General features: G+C 59.1%; 2 protein-coding genes across 7 annotated transcripts; both read left to right on the forward strand.

The window, feature by feature from the left end:
- The first annotated feature begins 11 nt into the window (after nucleotides 1–11).
- On the forward strand, nucleotides 12–15,946 carry RETN (resistin). Of its 4 annotated transcripts, XM_070067498.1 has the most exons (20): nucleotides 12–161; nucleotides 1,220–1,269; nucleotides 1,520–1,601; nucleotides 1,983–2,059; nucleotides 2,323–2,401; nucleotides 2,496–2,599; nucleotides 3,015–3,163; nucleotides 3,267–3,351; nucleotides 3,434–3,564; nucleotides 3,661–3,768; nucleotides 3,936–3,993; nucleotides 4,111–4,176; nucleotides 4,273–4,353; nucleotides 4,677–4,815; nucleotides 4,995–5,104; nucleotides 5,669–5,764; nucleotides 6,314–6,399; nucleotides 14,890–15,023; nucleotides 15,374–15,451; nucleotides 15,735–15,946. In XM_070067498.1, exons 1-20 carry the CDS (start codon nucleotides 125–127, stop codon nucleotides 15,869–15,871), a joined length of 1,887 nt encoding a protein of 628 aa, XP_069923599.1. In that variant the 5' UTR covers nucleotides 12–124; the 3' UTR covers nucleotides 15,872–15,946.
- Nucleotides 15,947–21,507: 5,561 nt separating this feature from the next.
- On the forward strand, nucleotides 21,508–24,173 carry MCEMP1 (mast cell expressed membrane protein 1). Of its 3 annotated transcripts, none has more exons than XM_008249160.4 (8): nucleotides 21,508–21,640; nucleotides 21,938–22,083; nucleotides 22,313–22,405; nucleotides 22,857–22,994; nucleotides 23,133–23,183; nucleotides 23,270–23,407; nucleotides 23,622–23,687; nucleotides 23,772–24,173. In XM_008249160.4, coding segments are annotated over exons 2-8 (582 nt in total). In that variant the 5' UTR covers nucleotides 21,508–21,640; nucleotides 21,938–21,989; the 3' UTR covers nucleotides 23,774–24,173. The 3 variants fall into 3 exon arrangements, with proteins under 3 accessions (XP_008247382.2, XP_008247384.2, XP_008247383.2); XM_008249162.4 differs by having other exon boundaries at nucleotides 21,520–21,640; nucleotides 21,916–22,083; XM_008249161.4 differs by lacking the exon at nucleotides 21,508–21,640 and adding an exon at nucleotides 21,728–21,835.
- The last annotated feature ends 1,027 nt before the right edge of the window (nucleotides 24,174–25,200 follow it).

The raw sequence follows: 25,200 nt of genomic DNA on the forward strand, positions 1-25,200 counted from the left end.
GCGGGGCCAGGTGCTGGGGGCGGGGCTGTGACCCGCGCGGGGCGGGGCCCACGTGGATGACGCAAGGGCCACGCCCCCACCTTGGGACAGACCCGGAAGCGGCCGCTGAGCTCCTGGGGGGAAGATGGCGCCCTCAGGGCTGAAGGCGGTGGTGGGGGAAAGTGAGTGCCTCCCCCGGGCGGCGATCTGGGGGTCTCTTGGGGGAGGGGAGATCCGGAGGCTCACGGACCTGGGGACCCCGAGACCCCAGGACCCCGGCGGCGAGGGGCTGGGGGCTTGGACTGGGCAGCCGAGCACCTGACCCTCGAGTGGGCAGAGGGGGACTTGGTCCCGGCTGGACACCCCGGGTCTCTGGGGCCCGAGCAAAGTTAGCAAGGGGATACAGGTGTAGGGTGTGGTGTGGGTCGGGGCCGTTCTGGGGTGCCAGCCGGAGGAGCGTACAGCTGGACCCCTCCTAGATCTCCTTGGGCTCTGAGCCGGGCGAATTTGGAGGCTGGACTCTTGGGGGCGCCTGCGGACGACCCCAGGTGCTGTGAGCGCTTAGGGGGGGCGTGTCCAGGTCCTCGGGGGTGAGGCTGGGGACCTCCTCCCCTACAGGACCCTTGCAGCCTGAGGACCCAGGCGCCCCGGGGTTGTTGGAAAGGGTGGAGGTCGCCTCCTCCCCCACCTCGGGTAGTTCCGGCCTCCGCGGTTCCTTCCGCCCAGCCTGCACTGATAACAGTGGGCATGACTCTGGCCAGGGCGGGGCCACCGTATTCCTTCTGCAAACTCCAGGCGGGGTGGACTGTGACTGGAACCCCCAGCACTGCAGTTTAATGGGGAGATGGGGAAAACCAGGGATTCCATTTTACAGAGGAGGAAACTAAGGCCGGAGCGGGGGGGGGGGGGGCAGAGCTGGGAACAGGGAGGGGTCCTGATGAAGGTGCTGTGGGTGTGGCAGGACTGGGGAGGTAGCGGGGGGAGGGGGCACGCTTTGCACTTAGCCCTGCATCTCAGACGCATCCATGGAGCGGACACTTACGCCTCTAAGCATCCTAGCAGCAGGCAGGCGCCCAGGGTGTGTGGGTGTTACCCGTCCTCACAGAACTTCAGTTTTCTTTATGAATGGGGGGTGGTGGTGCCAGGAGCCACCTCCCAGGGTTGAGGGGAGGGCTGACTGAGAGTTAAGCCAGTTCCGAAGACCAAGAGACCAGGAGTTCTCCCTCTCCCTTCTCTGCAGAGATTCTGAGTGGTGTCATTCGGAGCGTGAAGAAGGATGGGGAGTGGAAGGTAGGGGTGAGGGGCCTGGGCACGCCCCCTGGGTACTGAGAGGCAGCCCCTTGTCTGGTCCCTTACGAAGGACCCTGAATGTGGGACCCCTGAGAATCCCCTGGGGAGGCCGTTGTTTGGAAAGGGCTGGGGGAGAGGAGGGGAATCGGGTGGGCGGGGCCTGGATTTGGGCCCAGCCAGCCCTTGAGACCGTTGGTTCTGCCCTCTGCCTCCCTCCTGCCTGTCTGTCCACCCGTCCACCTCCGGGCAGGTGCTCATCATGGACCACCCAAGCATGCGCATCTTGTCTTCCTGTTGCAAAATGTCAGACATCCTGGCTGAGGGCATCACCAGTGAGTGGACCCTGAATGTGGGAGCCCCAGGGGGTGCTGCCCTTGAGTGAGCCCAGGATCCACTCCAGTTGTCCAGAAAGCCCATGTACCACGTACACGGCTCTGCCTGCACAGACAGCTGGAGCTTGTGAGCGAGTGTGGGGGCCCCTGGCTGTGCAGCCCCTGTGGGTGGACTCTGAATGAGACCCCCTGGAGTGCCACCCAGGATATGGCTGTGCAGACCCCTGCCCACGTAGCTCTCAGCTAGATGACCCCTAGGTTATACCTCCTATTCGGGAACCTCAGGGAGCACAGCCCCTGTAAGTATCAGATCCCCAAGCCTGAGACTCCCTATGCACCCCTGCCCCATGCCGCCCATGTGTCCCTTCCTGTCTCTCCTAGTTGTTGAGGACATCAGCAAGCGGAGAGAACCCATCCCCAGCCTGGAGGCCATTTATTTGTTGAGCCCCACGGAGAAGGTGCCCGTACCACACGAGGGAGCGTGTGCATGTAGGAGTGCACGTGTGTGTGCATGCATTGGCACGTAGGGCGCACGCACTGGTGTGCAGATTGCATGTGTTGGCATGCAGGTTGCCTGTGTTGGGTGCATGCACTGGCGTGCGTGTGCACACATCTGTGTGAGTGTGTGTGTGCCCCTGTGCATGAATGAGTAGTAGCTGGGAGGCCCTGGCAGAGAGACATGTCTCAGGGCCAGGCCTGAAGCGTGGTCTCCATTCTGCAGTCGGTTCAGGCCTTGATCGCAGACTTCCGGGGGACCCCAACCTTCACTTACAAAGCAGCACACATCTTCTTCACCGACAGTGAGTGGGGAGAGACGGGGGCGCGGGGGCCTGGGAAGAGAGGGTACAGCGGGCTGCTCTAGTCTGACGCCCCCTCCCTGCTTGCCCGCCCCAGCCTGCCCCGAGCCCCTGTTCAGTGAGCTGGGCCGCTCTCGCCTGGCAAAGGTGGTGAAGACGTTGAAAGAGATCCACCTGGCCTTTCTCCCCTACGAGGCCCAGGTACAGCCCAAGCCGGTCCCCCGTAAGGGTGGGGTTGGTGACCGAGTGTCCCAGGCTCCCGAATCACGGATTTGAGCACAAGGAGATGGTCACCCATGCTGAGGCAGGAAGGGAAGGAGCCCACATCGGGGTGGGGGGACCTAGTGGACAACTGGAGTTCTGTCCCCATTGGGCGGCTGGGGGGAGGGGGACGGGCAGGGGCAGCATGGAAGGCACCTCAAGGTTGTCCCACCCACGGGGGAGCAGGCTGGGGATTTCTCCACCTACCCTTGCAGATACTGGCTGGGGGCTGCCCTGAGACCCTGCAGCAGACTCCAGAGCCCAGCGAAGCCCCCAGACTGCATGCAGGTGGTGGGAGCTGGGAGCTGGGCGGGTATGCACCTGCAGCGGTGCCCATGGCGCTTGTGTCCCCCAGGTGTTCTCCCTGGACGCCCCCCACAGCACCTACAACCTCTACTGCCCCTTCCGGGCAGCGGAGCGGACACGGCAGCTGGAAGCACTGGCCCAGCAGATCGCCACGCTCTGCGCCACGCTGCAGGAGTACCCGGCCATCCGCTACCGCAAGTGGGGGCCCAGCCCAGCCCCCTCCCCGTGCTGCCCCCTGAAGCTGTCCACTGACCCCACCCTGGCCCCTGACGCCCCTCGTGTCTCTGACCGCTCACCCTAGGGGCCCGGAGGACACCGCGCAGCTGGCCCACGCCGTGCTGGCTAAGCTGAACGCCTTCAAGGCAGACACTCCCAGCCTGGGCGAGGTGAGGGCAGTGCTGGGGCCAGAGGGTGAGGTTGGGCCGGGGGTGGGGCACAGTCAGCGTCCTCACCGCTGCCTGCTCCCAGGGCCCCGAGAAAACCCGCTCACAGCTGCTGATCATGGACCGGGCCGCAGACCCCGTGTCCCCGCTGCTGCATGAGCTCACCTTCCAGGCCATGGCCTACGACCTGCTGGACATCCAGCAAGACACGTACAGGTGGGTGCACCCAGAGCCCCGCCGCCCTCCCCTGCTGCCGGCCGGGGTCCCTGCTCCTCCGCGCAGGCCCTGGGACCCCTCCCGCCTCCTCCCCAGGTACGAGACCACGGGGCTGAGCGAGGCCAGGGAGAAGGCGGTGCTACTGGACGAGGATGATGACCTGTGGGTGGAGCTCCGCCACATGCACATTGCTGATGTGTCCAAGTGCGTGCCCGCGCCGGCCGTTCAGTCCCCACCCCGGGAAGGTCCCTGTGCTAGCCACGCCCTCCAGCCTCGCCCCTCACCCCAGGGACCCACCACAACCCTGTGCAGGGGCACCAGCCCCCAGCCTCACGTTGCCCCCGCACCCTCCCTTGTACCCCCACGGCCAGGAAGGTCACGGAGCTCCTGAAGACGTTCTGTGAGAGCAAGAGGATGACCACCGACAAGGTAGGGGCGTGCCTGGGGTCCCCAGGGCTGGGCGCTGGAGGAAAGCCCCTCCCCAGCGGGGGGTGGGCCTCAGCCCGGGCTCACACCCGCCTCCTGCTCGCTCCCGCCCCACTGCAGGCCAACATCAAAGACCTGTCCCACATCCTGAAAAAGATGCCGCAGTACCAGAAGGAGCTGAACAAGGTGGGCCCAGGTGGAGGGTAGGGCTGGGTGGGAGCGGGCACCTTGGCCCCACGCTCTGCCCAGCCGTGTGCCTGGACTCGGCACCCCACCCCGCAGTATTCCACGCACCTGCACTTGGCCGACGACTGCCTGAAGCGCTTCAAGGGCTCCGTGGAGAAGCTGTGCAGTGTGGAGCAGGTGAGGGCGGGGCCTAGCACAGGTGCGGCCGCAAGGGCGGAGCCTGTGGGGGCGGGGCTCCCAGGGACAGGAGGGGCCTTGAAGAAAGGTGGGAAGATGGGTGGGGTGTCAGAGAAGGGAGGCCTGGTTGAGATGCGTGGCCTTGGAGAGGGGGTGGGGCTTCTGAGCACTGTGGGGTGGAGGCGTGGCCTTGGAGAGGTGGGCGGGCCTGGTGGAGGGTGGCACCTATGGGGGGACTGTCTTGGCACTGTGGGAGGAACTTGCTCTGTTGGGATGCCTCCCCGTCCCCTGTCCCCACTCAGCTGACCCCCTGTGTCCCGCAGGACCTGGCCATGGGCTCTGACGCCGAGGGGGAGAAGATCAAGGACACCATGAAGTTGATCGTGCCCGTGCTGCTGGACACCGCGGTGCCGGCCTACGACAAAATCCGGGTCCTGCTGCTCTACATCCTGCTGCGGAACGGTGGGGTCCTGGGGCTGACCCCCCATCTGTGCCTTCTCCTGGGGCTCCTCAGCTAGTGCCTGCCCCTTGGAGACCCCCACACAGAATTCCCCCAAGAGCAGGTCGCACTAGCCCCTGGGACATCCTGGAACAAGGACAGGCACCCAGCAGAGCCCTGGGACCCTTGTTCTCTCCTGCAGGGGTGAGCGAAGAGAATCTGGCCAAGCTGATCCAGCACGCCAACGTGCAGGCCCACAGCAGCCTCATCCGCAACCTGGAGCAGCTGGGGGGCACCGTCACCAACCCCGGGGTACGCCACACAGTGGGCAGAGGGTGGGCCGGGCACCGCTGTGCGGTGTGGAGCCCGAGGCCTGGCTCCGGGGGCCACAGTCGACCTGGGAGCCCCCAGAGGCCTGGGCAGACTCCCCAGCCCCCACGAGCACCCCAAACAGCTTCCTGGGCTCAGCTTCAGGATTAGCCTCTGCTGTCTCTCTCTCTGGCCCTCTGCACCCTGCCTCCCCTGATCCTGCTCCTCCAGGGGTTCAAGGCCCTCTCGTGTGCTGTGTCCGGCGTCTGTCTGCCTCCTTTCTCTCTGCCCCACTTCATTCTCTCTTCCCTGCCATCCCTGTCCCTGCTTCCTCTCTCTGTGTCTCCCGTACTCATCTCTCTCCTCTCCTCTCCTCCCCTCCCCTCCCCTCCCCTCCCCTCCCCTCTCCTCTCCTCTCCTCTCCTCTCTCTCTGTTCCATTTCTCTGTCTCTGTCTCCACACCACTCCCCCCTCCCGCTGCCAGACAAGAGCCCCGCCCTCATGGCCCTGCCTCCTCCCACCACCCCACACCCTGCCACCCTTCCTGGCCTGCCCCGCCCCCTGCAGGGCTCAGGGCCTTCAGGCCGGCTGGAGCGCAGGGAGCGCCTGGAGCCCACCTATCAGCTGTCCCGCTGGACCCCGGTTGTCAAGGACGTGATGGAGGTACCTCGGTGGTGGTGGGGGGGCGCCCCCAATCCCGTCAGCGGCTCAGCCCCTGCTGCTCCTGGCGCTAAGCCCCCGGGGCTTAACGGAAAATCCCTCATTATGGGCATTCCCCTGGCACCGATCAGCTCTGTCGTGGGGGCACCCAAGCCTGCACCTGAAGAACAGGGTGGCACGGGGGCCCCTCGTGGAGATCCTCGCTTCCTCTTGACCCCCACCGCCTCCTCCATGTCCCCCTCCAAGCCCTCCTTATGTGGGGGGAAGAGGGGTCAAAGGCAGCAGCATCGGGGCTGGGCTGGCCCCTGTGGAGTCCCAGCACCTCCTCCCATGTGGGCTTGGTGACCTTGGCCGCCGCCGCCTCCCGTGCACCGTGGGGGCCTGGGGGCTCAGCCACCACATTCCCAGGGGGCAGGAGGTGCGGATGATGGGTCCCGTCTCCTGGGATCTTGGCCCCTGCACACACCGGGGGGGAGGGGGCGGGGGGGAATCCAGCTTTGGGCCCCATCACCTGAGCTGCTCTCTTAAGCACCCCCTGCCCCGGCCGCCCAGGACGCCGTGGAGGACCGGCTGGACCGCAGGCTCTGGCCCTTCGTGTCCGACCCTGCGCCTACGCCCAGCTCCCAGGCCGCCGTCAGGTGAGGGCGCCGGGGATGCCCAGGGTCAGGTCTGTGTGGGCGGGGTCTCTTGTCTGGCCTGACCCCTGCCCCCTCCCCGCACAGCGCCCGCTTCGGCCACTGGCACAAGAACAAGGCGGGCGTGGAGGCTCGGGCCGGGCCCCGGCTGATCGTGTACATTGTGGGTGGCGTGGCCATGTCAGAGATGAGGGCTGCCTACGAGGTGACCCGGGCCACCGAGGGCAAGTGGGAGGTGCTCATCGGTGAGTGGCGGGGCCTGGGGCGCCTGGGGGGCTGGACCCCCATGTTCCCCAGTCTCTGGACTCCTGAGTCTTCAGCAGTCAGGGGCCTTGTTTGCCCAGGGCAGGGCTCCGGCCAGGGGGAGTCTCGGGGCAGAAGCGGCATCCCCACACCTGCAATCCCCGCGCTCCCGCCAGGCTCCTCCCACATCCTCACCCCTACCCGCTTCCTGGACGACCTCAAGATGCTGGACCAGAAGCTGGAGGACGTGCCCCTGCCGTGACCATGACCTTGACCCTGACTCTCTCCCTGTCCAGAAAAATAAAATCTTCCCCGCTCTCTGCCAGACAGCGCCCACCTCACTTTTTTTTTTTTTTTTTTTTTTGACAGGCAGAGTGGACAGTGAGAGAGACAGAGAGAAAGGTCTTCCTTTTGCTGTTGGTTCACCCTCCAATGGCTGCCACGGCTGGCGCGCTGCAGCCAGCGCACCACGCTGATCCAAAGGCAGGAGCCAGGTGCTTCTCCTGGTCTCCCATGGGGTGCAGGGCCCAAGCACTTGGGCCATCCTCCACTGCCTTCCCGGGCCACAGCAGAGAGCTGACCTGGAAGAGGGGCAACCGGGACAGAATCCGGTGCCCCGACCGGGACTAGAACCCGGTGTGCCGGCGCCGCTAGGTGGAGGATTAGCCTAGTGAGCCGCGGTGCCGGCCCCACCTCACTTTCTTCCCAGAAAGCCCCTGGGAGCTGTGCTGCCCCCCTCCCCCCACACACCTGTGCCACAGGCCGCCCCATGCCCTATCGTTCTGCCAGAAGCTTTCCCTGGCCCCCAGGGCCACCCTCAACCGTCGTGGAGGCCAGAACCTGGGCTCTGGTTTTAATCTTGCATTTGAGGTTTGCCAGTTGTGCGGCCCTGGCCGCCGCCCTGCTGGGTTCCCCCGCTGCCCGTCCTGGGGACAGAGAGCGACCAGGGTGGCTTGGGAAAGCTGAAGCGTGGAGGTTCCTGCATTGGCACTGGAATTGTTACTGGAGTGGGCAGCTGGCACAGCACACTCGCCACTGCTTGGCACACACACAGCCCCTATCCGAGCACCTAGGTTTGAGTCCTGCCTCCGCTTCCAGTTCCAGCCCCCTGCAAGTGCACCTGCCACCTCCTAGGAGACCCAAATTGAGTGTCCAGGTCCCAGCTTTGACCTGGAGCAGTCCTGGCTGTTGTGGGCATTCGGGGAGTGGACCAATGGACAGAAGATCGCTCTCTCCCCCTACCTTTCACACACATACATACATACATAAAATGATTACCAATAAGCCTTGCTCCTCCCCGCTTCCCCACCTGTCTCCCCACGTGTCTCAACACAGAGTTGTGTCTAGTTCCCGGAATCAGCATCAGCTTCCGGGCGAGGGTGGGCACACAGCGGACCCCTCCCCAGCCCCCAGGGCATTCGCAGGGGCTCCCGGCTGCAGGATTCATCAGTGCCTTGATTTCACTTGGGCCATCCTCCACGGCTTTCCCAGGCCATCAGCAGGGAGCCGGATTGGAAATGGAGCAGCCGGGACTCGAACCGGCGCCCGCATGGGATGCAAGCGTCACAGGCAGTAGCTTTCACCTGCTATGCCACGGCGCCGCTGCCAGCCCTTCACCAGCACCTTTGACAGGTGTATCTGCTGGGGGCTGCGGTGACCTGGCTGGCATTGAGGGTCTTGTGTCTGGAGGCTGAAGCCCAAGATCAAGGTGCTGGCAGGGCTGGCTGCTTCTCAGGCGGCCTCTCTGCAGGGCCCGCAGGTGCCTTGGGCTGTGTGTGTGTCCCAGGCCATCTTAGACCTAGAACTGACCCTGATGGCTTCTCTTTAAAGACCCTGTCTCCAAACGCAGCCACGTTCTGAGAAGATGGGCTGGGAATTTGGGGGGGAAGACTTAGCCCCCAGCTAAAATGAGATAGGAATCTCAGCCTGAGACAACTGAGGACGCTTCCCCCTGGGGCACCAAGGCACAAGCAGGCAGCTAATCTGAGGCCTGGTGGGGGTGGGGGGCAGGGGCATGGGATCCCAGAGAACACCCTGATCTGCCCTCCCTGGAGCAGTCTGGGAAGGCTTCCTGGAGGAGGTGACCTTGGAGTGTTGAATGAAAAAGGAAAAGGGTCAGGGAAGAGAGGTGGGGAGCAGAGTGGTGGCAAAGGCAAGAACTGGGAATGGAGGCCCCTGCAGAGCTGGGGAGGGGTGGACCAGGGCGGGGATTCAGGGAGTTCCCAGGACATCCAGGCAGGAAAACAGCACCGGTGGTGAGGCCGGTGGGGGCCTGAGCGCAGCCCTGTCTCTGACTCAGCCACTGTGGCTAGGACGCATCACATCCCCCCACCCCAGGACACAAAGACACAAGCAGGTGCAAAAGTGGGTCAGCGCGGACCCCCGGGGCGATGCGTCCTGGATACGGACAACCTTGGAGATGCAGTTTCAAAACTTATTTTCACTTTATTTGAGAGAGAGAGAGAGGGAGAAAGGGAGAGAGAGAGAGGGAGAAAGGGAGAGGGAGAAAGAGAGGGAGAGGGAGAGAGGGAGAGAGGGGGGGAGAGAGAGGGAGGGGGGGGAGAAAGGGAGAGGGAGAAAGGGGGAGAGAGAGAGGGAGAGGTCTCCCATCCACTGGCTCACTCCCCCGATGGCCGCTGCAGTTGAAGTTGGGCCGTACGGAAGCCAAGAGCCGGGGGCGCCATCCACATCTCCCACCTGGGTGTAGGGTTGGCCCAAGCACTTGGGCCATTTCCGCTGCCTTCCCAGGTGCATTAGCAGGGAGCTGGTTTCCCAGGTGGCAGCTTGTGTGTAGCCACTGCTACACAATGGCGCCCCCAAGAGGAGGACAGCAGGGTGACTGCTTGAAGATCATTAATTATTTCAAAACTCCAGCTTCCTGCTAAGGCACGCCCTGGGAGGCAGCAGGTGATGGCTAAGGACTCAGATGGGAGACCCGGACAGAGCTTTGGCCTGGCCCAGCCCCGGCTGTTGTCAACATTTGTGGAGTGAACCAATGGATGACAGCTAGCACTCACTCTCTCTCTCTCTCTCTCTCTCTCTCTCTTTCTCTCTGTTGTCTGCCTTTCAAATAAATTTTTAAAAATTTTTTTAAGTTAAAAGTAACGTGCAGAAATTTCAAAATTCTTCTGCACCAAAATTAATTTACCTTTTAACAAAGATTGACTTATTTGAAAGGCAGAGTGGCCACTACAGCCTGGGCCAGACCAGGCTGAAGCCCAGAGCCAGGAGCTCCATCTGGGTCTCCCATGTGGGAGGCAGGGCCCAGGCACTTGGGCCATCACCACCGCCTCCCAGGTGCATTAGCAGGGAGCTGGGCGGGAAGCGGAGCTGCTGATGAAGCTAGCCGGTGCTCCCATCTGGGATGCCGGCACCCCAAGCAGTGGCTTAACCAGCTGAACCACAGTGCCTGCCCCTAAACTGACCATTTCCCCCCAAACTTTCTGAGGCGCCCTCCCAAGTCCTGAAGTATTTGAGGTGCAGGTTTGAGTTCTTGAACTTCCCTCAATTAAAAAAAAATACAAGAGGTGGGGCAGGCGTTGTGGCCTAATGCATTAAGTCACCGGCTGTGATGCCTGCATCCTATGTGAATGCTGGTTCAAATCCCAGCCACTCCACTTCCAATCCAGCTTCCTGCTAACGCACTAGGAAGGCAGCAGAAGACGGCCCAAGTGCTTGGCCCCTGCACCCATGTGGGACACCCAGAGGAAGCTCCTGGCTCCTCGCTCCAGCCTGGCCCAGCCCTGGCCGTGTGGCCATTTGGGGAGTGAATCAGAGGATGGAAGACCTCTCTGGAGCTGCCGGCTGGGCCAGGGGAGGTGGCGATGGGATGGGTCAGCGGGGACCCAGGCAGCAAGGGCGGAGGCCTCCCAAGGGTGCAGAAAAGGAAGCCACGGATGTGACTCAGTCAGCCGGGGGGAACGCTGTCGAGAGAGCGAACCGTGAAGAAAGAAGACCAGAGGCCGGAGGAGGGGAGACCCAGCCGTGGAGCAAGCTGGGAGCGCGCCCCACCCCTTACTGCAAAGTTGCTCAAAACCCTCCCAAGCAAGTTAGCCAACTGCTGTCAGGAACATTGTGAAAATGAGTCGGGTGAGGCAATGGCCCGGTGAGGGGGCGAAGGCTCTGCTCCTGGAACCCCAGAGGTGGGGTCCCCAGGGCTGGGTCAGGCAGGACAAGGAAGTCACAGCCAGGGGCCGCTCCCCACTGGGTGCCTGCAGTTCCCTTCTGAGACCCCCTCAGGGTCTCCATCACCATGGCAGGCTCAGAAAGTTCTAGAAAGACAGCAAGGAAAGGTGCCATTGGTAAAGCCTTTATGGCGTGCAATCGAGGCCTCATCACGGCCCAGGGAGGTGGTCACTGGTAACGCTCCCATTTTACGGAGGGGGAAGCTGAGGCCAGAGGTGGTTGGCCACCTTGCTCAAGGCTGTGGCCGGGGGGCTTGAGCTCAGGAAGGGGGCTCCAGCATGGACCCTTGAATGCTGAACCTTGGGCACCCTGGGTAAGGCAGGAAGGGGACAGCGCGTCCTGGGTGGAGGGAGGAGTGGGGGTCCCGCCACAATGTGAGTCGGGGAAAGCATTGGCTACAAGGAAGGGCTGTGAGTGGGCTTTTGCTTGGGCGCCTGCCTCCCACATCTGAGGGCCTGGGTTCTGCTCCAGGCTCCGCTCCTGACTCCAGCTCCCCACTGAGGCGCACTCTGGGAGGCAGCACTGATGGCTCCAGTACTCGGGTCCCTACCACTCAAGTGGGAGACCAGGATGCAGTTCCTGGCTCCCGGCTTCGGCCCCTAGTCCACACCGTTGCTGGCGTTTAGGGAGTGGACCAGCACACTGAGAGATCTCTTTCTGTCTGTTTTTCTGGCTTTTAAATAAAGTTTTTAGGGGCTGGCACTGTGGCATAATGGGTAAAGCTGCCGCCTGCAGTGCTGACATCCCATATGAGTGCCAGTTCGAGTCCCAGCTGCTCCACTTCCGGTCCAGCGCCCTGCTGTGGCCTGGGAAAGCAGTGGAAGATGGCCCAAGTGTTTGGGCCCCTGCACCCATGTGGGAGACCCAGAAGAAGCTCCTGGTTTCTGGCTTCAGATCAGCACAGCTCTGGCCATTGTGGCCATGTCGGGAGTGAAGCAGTGGATGGAAGATCTCTCTCTCTCTCTCTCTCTCTCTCTCTCTCTCTCTCTGCCTCTGCCTCTCGGTAACTCTGCCTTTCAAATAATAAATGAATAAATCTTAAATAAATAAGCAAAATTTTTTAAAACAAAAAACAGGTGCCGGCGCCGTGGCTCAATAGGCTAATCCTCTGCCAGCACACCAGGTTCTAGTCCCGGTCAGGGCGCCGGATTCTGTCCCGGTTGCCCCTCTTCCAGGCCAGCTCTCTGCTATGGCCAGGGAGTGCAGTGGAGGATGGCCCAAGTTCTTGGGCCCTGCACCCACATGGGAGACCAGGAGAAGCACCTGGCTCCTGGCTTCGGATCAGCGCGATGTGCCGGCCGCGGCGGCCATTGGAGGGTGAACCAACGACAAAAGGAAGACCTTTCTCTCTCTCTCTCACTGTCCACTCTGCCTGTCAAAAAAAAAAAAAAAAAAAAAAAAAAAAAAAAAAAAGGTAAAAGTAACACTGTAACACCAGAGAAATCCGACTGTAAAATCTACCTGGACAGGCGCCCTCTTGTGGCTGCACCGCGCCTAGCACCGGTTTTCCCGTCGGTAAAGCTGCCTGCGGTGGTCCGGGTCACTCTGGGCTTGTGCAGGAGGCTAGGTTGTCTGCGGGGGGCCGGAAGTGAGGTGGGGGGTATCTTATTTCAGGTGACTGCGGCCAGATGACCCCACCCCTGCATCCATACTCCCTCACTTGGGGGAGGGGAGGATTGCCTCATGCCCACCCACCCCCCATCCCTGGGGGCATGGGGAGTGCGAGGGAAGGCTTATTTCATAAGCGGGCCTGTTCTTTGATTCTTTTAAAAATCAGAATACTTTGTTTCTGTGGTTTCTTAAAGAAAAAGAGATTTACTTGTTTGAAATGCAGAGTGACAGAGAGGAAGAGACACCAAGAGGGAGAGAGGTTCTTCAATCCACTGGTTCACTCCCCAAATGGCCACAACAGCTGGAGCTGGGCCGAACCCAAGCAAGGAGCCAGGAGCTTCTTCTGGGTCTCCCATGCAGGTGCAGGGCCCAAGCACCTGGACCATCCTTTACTGCTTTCCCAGGCCACAGCAGAGAGCTGGATCGGAAGAGGAGCAGCTGGGACTAGAACCAGTGCTCATATGGGATGCTGGCACTGCAGGCGGAGGCTTGGCCTACTATGTCACAGCACTGGCCTCCCATAAATAAAAAGTGAAGTGGGTGTACATATTGTAAGTGAACTTTATTGATGGAGGCTGGCATCCAAATTTCATGTAATTTTCATGTATTATAGAACACTGAATTTTTTTGTTGTTGTTGTTCCAGCAATTAAAAGAATGTAAAATCTGTTATGCGGTTCCTCAACAGCTAAGCATAGAGCTGCCACAGGACTAGGAGTGACACTTCTGGATATGTACCCAAGAAAACCAAAGTCTCAAAATAGACATTCGGGAGAAGGCATTTAGCCTAGTGGTTAAGGCGCTGCCTCAGGTGCCCGCATCCCACGTGGGAGCACCTGGTTCTACCCCAGCTCTCATGCTAGTGCAGACCCTGGCTGGGTCCCTGCCACCCGTGGGAGAGGCCTGGGTGGAATCCCCAGCTTCTGGATCTGACTCCAGCCCAGCCTCGGTTGTGGGGGCTTTTGGGGAGCGAACCAGCAGATGGAGAGTTCTCTCTCAAATAAATAACTTAAAAGAGATACTGCAGGGGCTGGCGCTGTGGCATAGTGGGTAAAGCTGCTACCTGCAGTGCTGGCATCCTATATGGGCACCAGTTCAAGACCCTGCTGTTCTACTTCCGATCCAGCTCTCTGCTATGGCCTGGGAAAGCAGAAGATGGCCCAAGTCTTTGGGCCCCAGCAACCATATGGGAGACCTGGAAGAAGCTCCTGGCTTTGGATTGGCACAGCTCCGGCCATTGCGGCCAATTGGGGCATGAACCAGTGGATGGAATTCTCTCTCTCTCTCTCTCTCCTCTCTCTCTCTCTCTGCCTCTCTGTAACTCTTTCAAATAAATAAACAATCCTTTTTAAAAAAAATAGATACTGTACACCTATGTTCACAGCAGCACATTATCTACAACAACCAAAAGGTAGAAACAATCCAAATGTCTATCAGTGAACGGATAAAGAAAATGTGTATATCTATGAAAATGGAAAATTACTCAGCCTTCAAAAAGGAGAGGCATTCCAACACGCTACAGCACAGATAAACCTTGCCATCATGCTCAGCGAAATCAGCCAATCACAAAGGACAAGCGCTGTGTGCTGCCACTCAAAGGAGGTTCCCAGGGCCGTTGGAGCCACAGACAGGAAGTGAAAGAGGGATGGGAGAGCTGGGGTTTGGGGGTGGGCAATGGGGAGTGCTGAAAGGGGACAGAGTTCGCATCTGGGAAGATGGACGAGTTTCGGATACACTGGTGTTTGCACAACACTAAACCCACTTAATGTCACGGAGTTGGCTACAGCCGTAGATTTTCCATTACATGCATTTCACCATACTGAACTCCCCCGCAGAGGCAGATGCCGGGCTGCGCAGGCTAAGCGGCCACTGAGGCACCTGCGACCTTCATCCTGCATCCGAGCATGGGTTTGAGTCCCGGCTGCTCCACTTCTGATCCAGCTTCCTGCCAATGTGCCTGGGAAAGCAGTGGAGGACTGCTCAAGTGCTTGGGCCCCTGCCACCCACACGGGAGACCCAGGTGGAGCTCCTGGCTCCTGGCTTTGGCCAGCTGTTGTGGCCATTTGAGGGAGTGAATCCTCCATTTAGGAGGATCTCCCCCTCTCCTTTGAGAGCGAGATCGCGGCAGGTGGCAGAGCTTCCGCCCCGCTGCCTGGGGCCCCTGCAGCCTCCCCAGGGCTTCCCCTGGGCCCGGACATGGGAAGGGGGGTTCAGGAACCAAGAGACTTATTAGCTAAGACAGGAAGCCCCACACCCTGAGACCTCAAAGATAAATACAGGCCACAGGAATCTGTGTCTCCAGCGTGACCACTGAGTGCAGCAGGAAGGTAAGTGACAGCTTGGGCCCTTGTCCCTGTGGTTCCCCACCCCCACCTGAGACCCAGCACTGCAGATCCTGCACCCCCAGCTGGAACAGGGCTGACTCCCAGGCACGTGACCTGGTTCCTTCTTGCAGGGCCTGCATGATGAAGGCTCTCTCCCTCCTCCTCCTCCTCCTCCCTGCACTGGGGCTGCTGGTGTCCAGTGAGTCACTGTGTCCGGTGGATGATGCCATCAACGAGAAGATCAAGGGCGGCACCAGCTCCCTGTGTGAGGATCCCCACACTCAACTCCATCCTCTAGAGGCCTCTGTGACCCCTGACACTGACCAGACCCCATCTCACCCCCAAATCCCAACCTCACAGCCACTCTGATCACAGGTTCACTCCCAATCCTCATCCCCCATTCAACCCAACCTTTAACCACAGTTCCAAACCCAACCCCATTAGTCACCCCCAAACCTCGCCTTAGTCCCAAACCCTCAAGCAAGCCATGGGGTCCTGGGAGGTGGCGGGCATGACGCCTGGGCCCGGATCGCCTGGTTGCCCCCTTCCTGTCCGCAAACCTCCCAGGGGAGGAAGAACATAGTCTCACACTGCACCCCGGCCCCCTCCCCTCAGTTCTTAGTGGAATGAGGAGCCTGAACCTGGAATGCCGCACTGTCACCTCCAGGGGGGCCCTGGCCACCTGTCCCGGAGGTGAGTGCACCTGTCATCTAGGAGGAATGCCCCCTCCTCCAACGTCCAACCTCTGTGGAGGCTCAGCCTCCACTTCCCTGGGATCCTGGCCCAGAGCCCCGGGCTGTGCCCCGCACCCCCACGGGACCCCACTTCCTCAAGGCACTTAGCTGTCCAGCCTCTCGCTCCTGCTCCGTGCACAGGGAGGCTTCTCTGGCCTGCGCCTGGAGCTCCCAGACCCCAACTCCCAAGCCCCGCGGCCCCCCAGCTCCGAAGGTCTCCGCAACCCCGCTGCCGCCCGCAGGCTACTCCGTCACCAGCTGCACCTGTGGCTCCGCCTGCGGCTCGTGGGACGTGCGCGCAGAGACCACGTGCCACTGCCAGTGCGCGGGCATGGACTGGACCGGAGCGCGCTGCTGCCGCATCAGGACTAACGCCTGAGCCCATGCGTGCGCCCAGCGCGCCGGGGGAGGGGGCACGGGCTGGAAATAAACCGGGAATGATGGTGATGATGAAGACGTTGGCGGTTACTTCAGAAAGATGTGGGACCGCGCTGTTACTTCAGAAAGGCGTGGGACCCATGTCGGGTCTCCAAAGAGAGCAAGGCGCATGGATGCCGGAGGGAGGAGGGGCGCTTCTGGCTTCTGTGGTGTCTCCCACGCCTTCCTCCAGCGGCGGGACCTCCCCCTCCAGTGACAAAGCCCTCCCCCACTCATGCAAGTGGGGATGTCAGTGTCACCTCTGAGGCCACTTTGTGTCACCCTCAGGTCTCCAGCTTCCCAGATTCTGTTTCCCATCTACCCCGCCCCTCCATGAAAGTCTTCACCCAGCATCCGGGCAGTCTGGGTAGTGGACAGGACTGCCCCACCACCACCACCACCAGGATCCCAGGCTCCCAGCAGCCCTAGGGTCACCGTGGGCCCCTGGACCATCTCTGAGCCCAGAGCCCTGAGCCCCCTCACCCCTCACTCTGCACCTGCAGGGAGGGACTTTGCGAGGCCCAGGGGACACCCAGTCATGGGTGGGCAGGAATCTGCGAGGCTGTGGATCACAAGGTCATGTTTTCGCTTGTGCAGCTGAGGTTTCAAGTTATTACTGCCAGCGGCACCCAGGGCACTTCTAGCCTGGTGAACGCTGCATCCCCAGCGTTTACAATACAGCATGGCACACAGCAGGCGCTCAGCAAATGCTGAATAACCACATGTGCACACAGTAGGTGCTCAGTAAATGCCCAATAAATAACTGCCTGTGCACACAATAGGTGCTCAGCAAATGCTGAATAACCACATGTGTACACAGTAGGTGCCCAGCACATGTTTGATAAGTAACCATGGGTGTGCTTAGACATGCTCCCTGGGTGCACACACCAGTGCACAGCCCAGGTACCACAGCCACCTGGGAATGAAACCACAGGGTGACAGCCACACAGGGACACAGGAGAGTGTCACAGCACACACATGGAAAACCAGCGAGGTGCTCATGTGGGAAGAGCAGACACAAGTCCCAGGTGCAGACACGCCCCACACAGACCCTTGTGCTTCCAGCTTTGAGACCCCACGCCAGCCTGCACCAGTACCTGACACCCTGGGGGTTTAATGTCCCCTGCCCCAGGTCCCCGAGGGGACATATCTAGGTGACTCGGAGTCCTGTGTCCCAGGGAATCCCAACCCAGGAGCCAGGTACCCAGCCTTGAGAGATGCAGCTACAGGTTTCAGAATCTCCAGCATCCCACCTCAAATCCCTGCTTGATTGACCCAGATGAACAGGAGATAGGCTGGGGACCTGGTTTTCAGGATGTCTCCTACCCAGCCCCAACCCATGATGACCCGGTGGCTGTGAACAGGAATCAGAAGCCTGGCCATGGAGCCCACCTGGACTTCAACCCGCGCCTTTCTGATGCCACTGTGGCCACAGGGGTGGGTGGGACCACTGAGCCAGGAGTGTGGCCATGGGATGGGTGTCTTGGAGCAGTGGGTTAAACAGCCTCTTGCAATGCCCACATTCCATGTTGGAGTGCTGTTTTGAGTCCCAGCTGCTCTGCTTCCAATCCAGCTTCCTGCTAATGTGCCTGAGGAAAGCAGCAGTGGACGACTCAAGCGCTTGGACTCCTGCCACTCATGTGGGAGACCCAGATGGAATTTCTGCTCCTGGCTTTGGCCCCCACTGTTGTGGCCATTTGAGAACTGAACCAGCAGATGTAAACATGCTCCCCCACCCCCTGCTTTCAATCAAGCTGTTTTTACAAACCCAAGTGTGGCCAGGACCAGAGAGGGTGAGTCTTGTGCCTTGTGCGCCCCTTCCCCTCGCTGATGTGTGCGCTGGGGGAGACTCCCTTGTCCCCAGACCTCGGTGTGAAGGCCTCTTTGTCTCCAAGTGTCTTTCATCCATTTATGCTTCTATACCTGGGCCCCAAGAAGGGCTTCTTCAGTCCCAGGGAAGGCATTTGGCTCAGCAGTTAAGATGCTCCTTGTGGGGTGGAGGGGGAGAGGGAGGGTTATGGCACACCAGGTTAAGCCACCACCTGCAACACTGGCATCCCACCAGTTTCAGTCCTGGCTGCCCCACTTCCGATCCAGCTCCCTGTTAATGCAATAGAACTTACCTCAAATACTTGGGTCCCTGCCACCCACATGGGAGACCCACATAAAGTCCTGGCTCCTGGCTTTGGCCTAGCCCAGCCTTGGTCATTGCAGCCATTTGGGAAGTGAACCAGGGAATGAAAGCTCTCTTTCTCCTTGCTTTCTCTCTGTAGCTCCACCTTTCAAATAAATAATTTTTTTTTTTAAAAAGATGCCACTTGGGAACCTGCATCTCATATCAGACTGCCTGGGTTCAAGTCCCAGATTTGCTTCTGGTTCCAGCTTCCTGGAATCAGGTTATGGTTCAAGTAATTGGGTTCCTGGCATCCATGTGGGAGATCCAGATGGAATTCAAGGCTCCTGGCTTTGGCCTCTGGCTATGGTGGGCTTTTGGGGAGTGAACTAGTAGAGGGAAATCTCTCTCTCTCTCTGAAAGGAATAAACAAGAGAATCCTCAGTTCACACCCATCATCTTCCTGTCCCAGAGTGCCACTGTGGGTAGTTATCCGCCTGGGTAAACTCGGACAAGCCCCCTTCTGCAATTTTTATTTTCCTATTAGCCAACGTTTAGCCTTCTGTGGTAGGCAAGATCCTTCTGGTTGCAAGTGCTGCAATCTCCATTTCAAACCGGCTTGAGCAAAAATGAAAGGAAGTTTCTGGTTTGTGTAACTGGAAGGTCCAAGGCTAGAGCAACAGGTGCAGGCGTGGCTGGATCCAGGTGTCTCTAGGATCCAGACTCCATCTCTGCTTTCCTGCATGCTGGCTTCAGTCTCAGGTAGCTTCTTCCCTGTCGCAACTCCAGGCTCGCATCTGCTGAGTCTGGGAGCCCCAGTGGCGAGGGGCAAAGAGAGAATTCCTTTTTTCCTGGTTTATCCAACGAAAGTCTCAGATCAGAGCTTCATTGGCTGAGTCTGGTTCAGATGCCCGCCACCGTGCCAAACCTTAGGCTCTGATTGGCTCATATGCTCACCCCAAGCCAATCACTGGTTTGTGGTTGGTGGGACTTAGTGTACATTTTCTTTCTTTTTTATTTATTTATTTATTTTTTATTTTTTGACAGGCAGAGTGGACAGTGAGAGAGAGAGACAGAGAGAAAGGTCTTCCTTTGCCGTTGGTTCACCCTCCAATGGCCACCACAGCCGGCGCACCGCACTGATCCGATGGCAGGAGCCAGGATCCAGGTGCTTTTCCTGGTCTCCCATGGGGTGCAGGGCCCAAGCACCTGGGCCATCCTCCACTGCACTCCCTGGCCACAGCAGAGAGCTGGCCTGGAAGAGGGGCAACCGGGACAGAATCCGGCGCCCCAACTGGGACTAGAACCCGGTGTGCCGGCGCCGCTAGGCGGAGGATTAGCCTAGTGAGCCGCGGCGCCGGCCCATTTTCTTTCTTAAAACAGAGAGTTACCCCATGAATGGTGGGTGCTGGGCAGGCAACGCCATGGATGTTTCCCAGGTGACACGGTTGCCTGTGTGTTTCTAGGGTTGGAGCCTCATTCCAGCTCCATCCATACAAGACATGTGGCTCCGCCCCCCACCTGTCCATCACAGCAGAGCCAGCTCCCAGTTGGTCCTTCTCCTGTTACATCAGCAATCAGAGGTCTAACTCAACAGCTGACTTCTTTCTAAGATCTGATGGAAGAGCTTGGCTTGAATCCCCACTCGATTGATCTTCCTTGGGGAGGCAGGATTTGGCGACTTTCCCAAGTTGTCTTGACTTTAGACAAACGCTTACACTTCTCATTTCTTAAAATTTTTATTCATTTATTTTGAAAGTCAGCTACAGAGAGAGAGAGAGAGAGAGAGAGAGAGAGACCAAGATCAGTCTTCCATCTACTGATACACTCCCCAGATGGCCACAATGGCCAGGCAGAAGCCAGGAGCCAGGAGCTTCATCTGGGTCTCCCACATGGGTGGCAGGGGCCCAAGCACTTGGGCCATTAGTAGGGAGCTGGATCAGAAATGGAGCAGCCGGGACTTGAACCAGTGTTCTAATGGGATCTAATGTGGCATCACAGGCAGCAGCCTTACCTGCCACAACGCCAGCCCCTACTTCTCATTTTGAAAGAAAAGTGCAACACTCTAGACTTACACTGTCCAATAGCAGCCACGAGCACTTGTCTTGTGGCCAGTCCGAACTGAGACGTGTCTTAGGTAGAAATCCACAACTGATTTCCAAGACAGCACACACACACACACACACACACAAAAGAATCAAAACTATTACGTTAGTAATTTTAAAATACTGTCTACATACTAAATAATTTTGTTACTTTTTTTTTTTTTTGGACAGGCAGAGTGGACAGTGAGAGAGAGAGACAGAGAGAAAGGTCTTCCTTTTGCCGTTGGTTCACCCTCCAATGGCCGCCGCGGCCAGCGCATCGCGTTGATCTGAAGCCAGGTGCTTCTCCTGGTCTCCCATGCAGGTGCAGGGCCCAAGCACCTGGGCCATCCTCCTCTGCACTCCCGGGCCATAGCAGAGAGCTGGCCTGGAAGAGGGGCAACCAGGACAGAATCCAGTGCCCCGAATGGGACTGGAACCCGGTGTGCCAGCACCGCAAGGTGGAGGATTAGCCTAGTGAGCCACGGCGCCGGCTACATACTAAATAATTTTAAAATACTGTCTACATGCGAAATACATTACTGGATGCATCGAATTATTTGGATTATTGGATGCATTAAATAAAAACAGGATCACAGTTAATTTGGTGTACCTCTTTTCCCTTTTTAATGTGAGGGCTATAAAGGCTTAAATAAGGGGTGAGCATGTGGCACAGCTACTAGGATGCTGCCTGGGATACCTGCAACTCATATCAGAGGGCCTGGTTTGAGTCCCGGCTGCTCCACTTCCAATCCAGCTTCCTGCTCATGGCCTGGGAAGGCAGCAATGATGGCTCAAGTGCTTGGGCCCCTGTGACCCACATGGAAGACCCAAAGGAAGTTCCTGGCTCCTGGCTTCAGCCTGGCCCAACTGTGGCTTTTGCAAGCAATGGGGAGAATGAACCAGTGCATGGATGCTGTTTCTCTCCGATGGACACATGCAACATTTCAGAAAGGAAAGTTTACATTAAACACATGGCTCATATTGTAGGTTTAGCTGTAAAGACACTGCCAGTACCCTGAACCTCTTGTAGCTCCATTTTCAAGGTCAGGTGAACACAGAGCACATCGAGACACCGACAGAGGACAGGTGTATGGATGCATGCCCGTGTATATACGCAGTATGCAAATGACCATGGGACATGTACAGGAATATGCAAATGATGGAGCATACTGATGGCCGAGGGTGCTGGGAGGGATGTGTGCACGTGTGTGTGCTTGTGCGGCTGGCTGGGGGAGCAGGAGGGTGGACAGATCTGGGGTCTCCAGGTGGAAAGCGGCTGCCCCTCCAGGGCTCCGTCCAGGCAGGGGCCTGGGTGTGGGTCTGACCTTAGCCCCAGCAGTGGGCGGTTGTGGTGCGCTCGTGGTTAGCCCCTGTTGACTCACTTCCTTTCTTTCCCTCAGTGGGGCCTTGGAGAAGCAGAAGCCCTTGAGGGCGAGGCTGAGGGCTGGAACTGGGGCGTGCAAGGGATGGGACAGGGTTGGGGGTGACCCAGGGTCCCTGCCTCCAAGCCTGGATGCCCTTGCTCTAAAAGGTAGGACTCTGTGTTCTCGTAGGTTCTCTCGTGAGACCAAGAGAAAGGCGAGAGGATGGATTTCATGCAGGCAGACACCCACCCACCCACCCACCCACACACACGGCTTCCTGAACGTTCTGGAAAGTTCTGAAACATTCTGTGTCAGGGCTAGCCATTTCTCTTTGAGACCTCTGGCCTTCCCTGTTAATCTGGGTGGGTAAGGATGTCCTAGGGTGGGAGGGTTGTGGATCCCTGCAAAGAGGCGCCTGGCCTCCCTCTCTCCTCCCCCCTAGCTATAGATCCTCTTCTGCCTAGGCGCCTTCCGCTGGGCGGGGATGTGTGTGGACACACGGGTAGCCCGGGCACCATGGAGGCCGAGAAAATCTACATGAACCAGGAGCTCAAGATGCAAGCGGCGCTCCCCAGAGCCAAGAAACAGGTGGCGCCAGCCAGTGATGAAGGTAAAGAGCCTTGCAGTGGGAGAGGAGAGGGGAGGGGCTGAGAGCGGGGGTTGAGGGGCTCCTTTCCCTCCGAGGTGTGTGTGTGTGTCTGTCACTCAGACCCTCATACACCTGCTCGGCTTACCCGTGGAGCAGGTTGTGATCCCAGAAATTTGTCGTGTGCTGGGGTTGGGGTGTACAAAGAGCTCTGAGTAGGTCTGCACCATCCCTGCCACTGAATCACACACAGGTGACCATGACCCTGACTACGAGAACATCACCTTGACCCGCAGAAACCACGACCAGCCCAGGAGCGGGGATGCACCGTCAGCCACGAGTCAAGGTGAGCACATGCCCGCTTGCCTGTGCCCCGCAGCCTTGGAGGGAGCATGCAGGAGGGACGGTGGAGGCATTGGGAATGGTGATGGTGTCCGTGGTGGGGGAGGCAGCTCTGTAGGTAGTGATGGTTGATCGCCGGTGAGAATGAGTGCGAGAAAGTGGTGGATCAGGACGTAAGAGGCGACGGAGCTGCTGATGCTGACCGTGTTGGCAACCATGGATGCTGGTGGATGTAGACAATGACGTCATCAAGGGGGCCTGTCCTGGGTGGTGGCGGTGGGGGGGGTTCCATGATGGTGACATGCTGGTAGCATTGATGGCGACGGCGAATGTCACCAGCGGTCACACATGCTGATGCCATTGGGAAGAGCCAGCTGTGGACGGTGTTACGGATAGTGTCATGGGTCCCCTGGCGGGGTTGAGCCCTGAAGGTCCCCGGGCCTGCCTTTGTCCAGGCGCAGCCCAGCCCAGGCCACCCTCGGACACCGCCCAGGTCCCCCAGTGGCTGTACAAAGCCATCATGAGCCTGTACATCCTCCTCGCGCTGGCCTTCCTCCTCTGTATCGTCCTCTCAGCCTTGGTCCTGGTGAAGTGTGAGTGCTGCTTTGGTTTTGTTTTGTTGGGGGGATGGGAGCAGCTGGGGAGCCCAGGCTCTCTGCCCTGTCTCTCTCCAACCCAAGTCTGCTCCCACGAGAGCATCAATCAAGGCTTCCCTGCCCCTGCCTGAACAGATTCTGAGATGTCCGAGGAGCTGAAGGATTTGAGAACGCAGCTTTGGAATGGTGAGCAGGGTGTGCAGGAGAGGGGCTGCAGCACAGCCTGGGTGAGGGGCGGCCACCACATGGACACCTCTGCTTCGTGCCCTCAGTCTCCAGCTGGACACAACGGTGCCAGGAGCAGCAGCAGACCGGCTGGAGCAACGTGGAGCGCCTCCTTCACGAGGTTGCAAACAGCATTCAGGGCGTGGCAAACAAAGTGCAGGCCGGCAGTGAGAAGCTGAAGACAGGTGCACCGGCACGCTGGAGCCCAGCCTCGCCCTGGGTGCTGAGGATTCTGGGGGAGGGACAGCCGGGTCCTACTCTGTCACACCTCAGGCTTTTTAAGCATCGGGGGATACTTAAACACTGCTGGGAACCCCAAAAAAACACCTGGGGAGGGTGATGGTGGGGGCTTCCTCTGACGCCTCAATCCAGCCCCACCTCTCTCCCGTCTCCCTCCAGAAATAACCCAGATCAACAAAAACATACAGAAAATCTTCGAAAAGCTGGAGAAAAAAGAAAACCCATGTAAGCGAGGCCCCTGGGAGGTAGATGAGGGAGGAGCCGTGGGCAGGACTGTCCCTGACGTGGGGTCTGTCCCCTGTCCCCCAGAGCCCTGGCTTCAACAAGCGAGAAGACATTACCACCACAGCTTGGAGGACGGGGAGGCACCTGCCAGGGAAGACGGAAAACGGCCCCGCCCCCAGTCGGTGTGACCCTGTCCCTCCTCCACCTAGAGAATGCTGTGCTGGGAGCCCTGTGGTTAAGACCCCCACATCCCATATCAGGGTTCTGGGCTCCATACCAGACTCCAGCTTCCTGTCCATGTACACCCTGGGAGGCAGCTCAAAGGGCTGGGTTCCTGCTGCCCATGTCGGGGACCTGGCTAGGGTTCCCGGTTCTGTCCCCAACTTCTGAGGGCATTTGGGGAGTGAACCAGCAGGTGAGACCTCTTGTTTGTCTGTCTCTCCTTTCTCTGTTTCTCTGCCTCTCGAATAAAGAGCAATAAGAAAATCGGGTGTCGGGGTGAGTGCTGTGGAGTGACACGTGTGCACATGTGGAGGGCGGAGGTTTTCATGTGTCCCACGAGAAGGGCTGATGGGCTATCATGGAGGCGGGAATCACAGGCAGTGTGGTGCGCACACCTGTGTCGCTCTAACACAACACACACGTGTGCTGTGTGGGTACAGGCGTGTTCCTGTGGGTGGCTGTGACAGCAAGGGCCCCAGAAGTGTCTCGCTGTACGTGTTAGGGACATGTATTGCATGAGCCTGTCTCCCCATGGCGTGGACACAAATGAGGGTGCTCTGGTGTGCTGTGCGTGTGGAGCGTGTCATGGTGCTGCCTGTGCCAGCGCGAACAGGTGTGCGTCAGTCTGAACATGCTGCGTCATGCCGTCCTGTGTGTTTGGAGCATGTGCACACGTGTGACCATTTGTTTCTGCACTCCCCACTTTGTGACCCGTGAAGACAGGGACAACCAGGTGGCTTCTCCTCCAGGCCCTGAGGAGGCGGAGTTGTTAGTGCTGGGACTTGGGGGGAGGGGGTGAGTTGCAGGGTGACTTGATGTGGACACAATGCTGGGAACCCGGGGACTGGAGGGTGGGCGAGCCTGTATGCCTTGCGCGGGTCCCTGTGCCCCCACGTGTGGTCATGAGCACACGTGTGTCCCCCAGGGTACACAGTCTGCCACGTTCGATGTCCCCCATGGGTGTAACTGTGCACAGGTGTGTCTCTGCTCAGCGGCTCATGTCCAAGACTGTAGGAGGGTACTTCAAAGCATCCATGGAAAACGGAAGGGAAAGATGGATTGATTTTAAAGGCTCTCTAAAAAACTCTGTTTATTTGAAAGGCAGAGAGGGGAAGAAGAGAGAGGGACGGAGCGGGGGAGGGGGCATTCCATGTGCTGGTGGTTCACCCCACAAATGCCTCTAACAGCTGCAGCTGGGAACTCCCTCCGGGTCTCCCACGCGGGTGGCAGGGTTCCAGGCACTTGAGCCCTCACTGGAATTACCGCCATCAGCAGGGAGCTGGAGCCAGGG

The sequence above is a fragment of the Oryctolagus cuniculus genome (assembly GCF_964237555.1).
Source record: "Oryctolagus cuniculus chromosome 16 unlocalized genomic scaffold, mOryCun1.1 SUPER_16_unloc_1, whole genome shotgun sequence".
Taxonomy (NCBI): domain Eukaryota; kingdom Metazoa; phylum Chordata; class Mammalia; order Lagomorpha; family Leporidae; genus Oryctolagus; species Oryctolagus cuniculus.

Coding starts and splice junctions, on each gene's coding strand:
- RETN (XM_070067498.1), top strand. CDS start 125: ATGGCGCCCTCAGGGCTGAAGGCGGTGGTGGGGGAAA. Junction 4,816..4,994: donor CTACATCCTGCTGCGGAACG/GTGGGGTCCTGG, acceptor TCTCTCCTGCAG/GGGTGAGCGAAGAGAATCTG. Junction 5,765..6,313: donor TTGTCAAGGACGTGATGGAG/GTACCTCGGTGG, acceptor CCGGCCGCCCAG/GACGCCGTGGAGGACCGGCT.
- MCEMP1 (XM_008249160.4), top strand. CDS start 21,990: ATGGAGGCCGAGAAAATCTACATGAACCAGGAGCTCAAGATGCAAGCG. Junction 22,084..22,312: donor GGCGCCAGCCAGTGATGAAG/GTAAAGAGCCTT, acceptor AATCACACACAG/GTGACCATGACCCTGACTAC. Junction 22,995..23,132: donor AGCCTTGGTCCTGGTGAAGT/GTGAGTGCTGCT, acceptor CTGCCTGAACAG/ATTCTGAGATGTCCGAGGAG.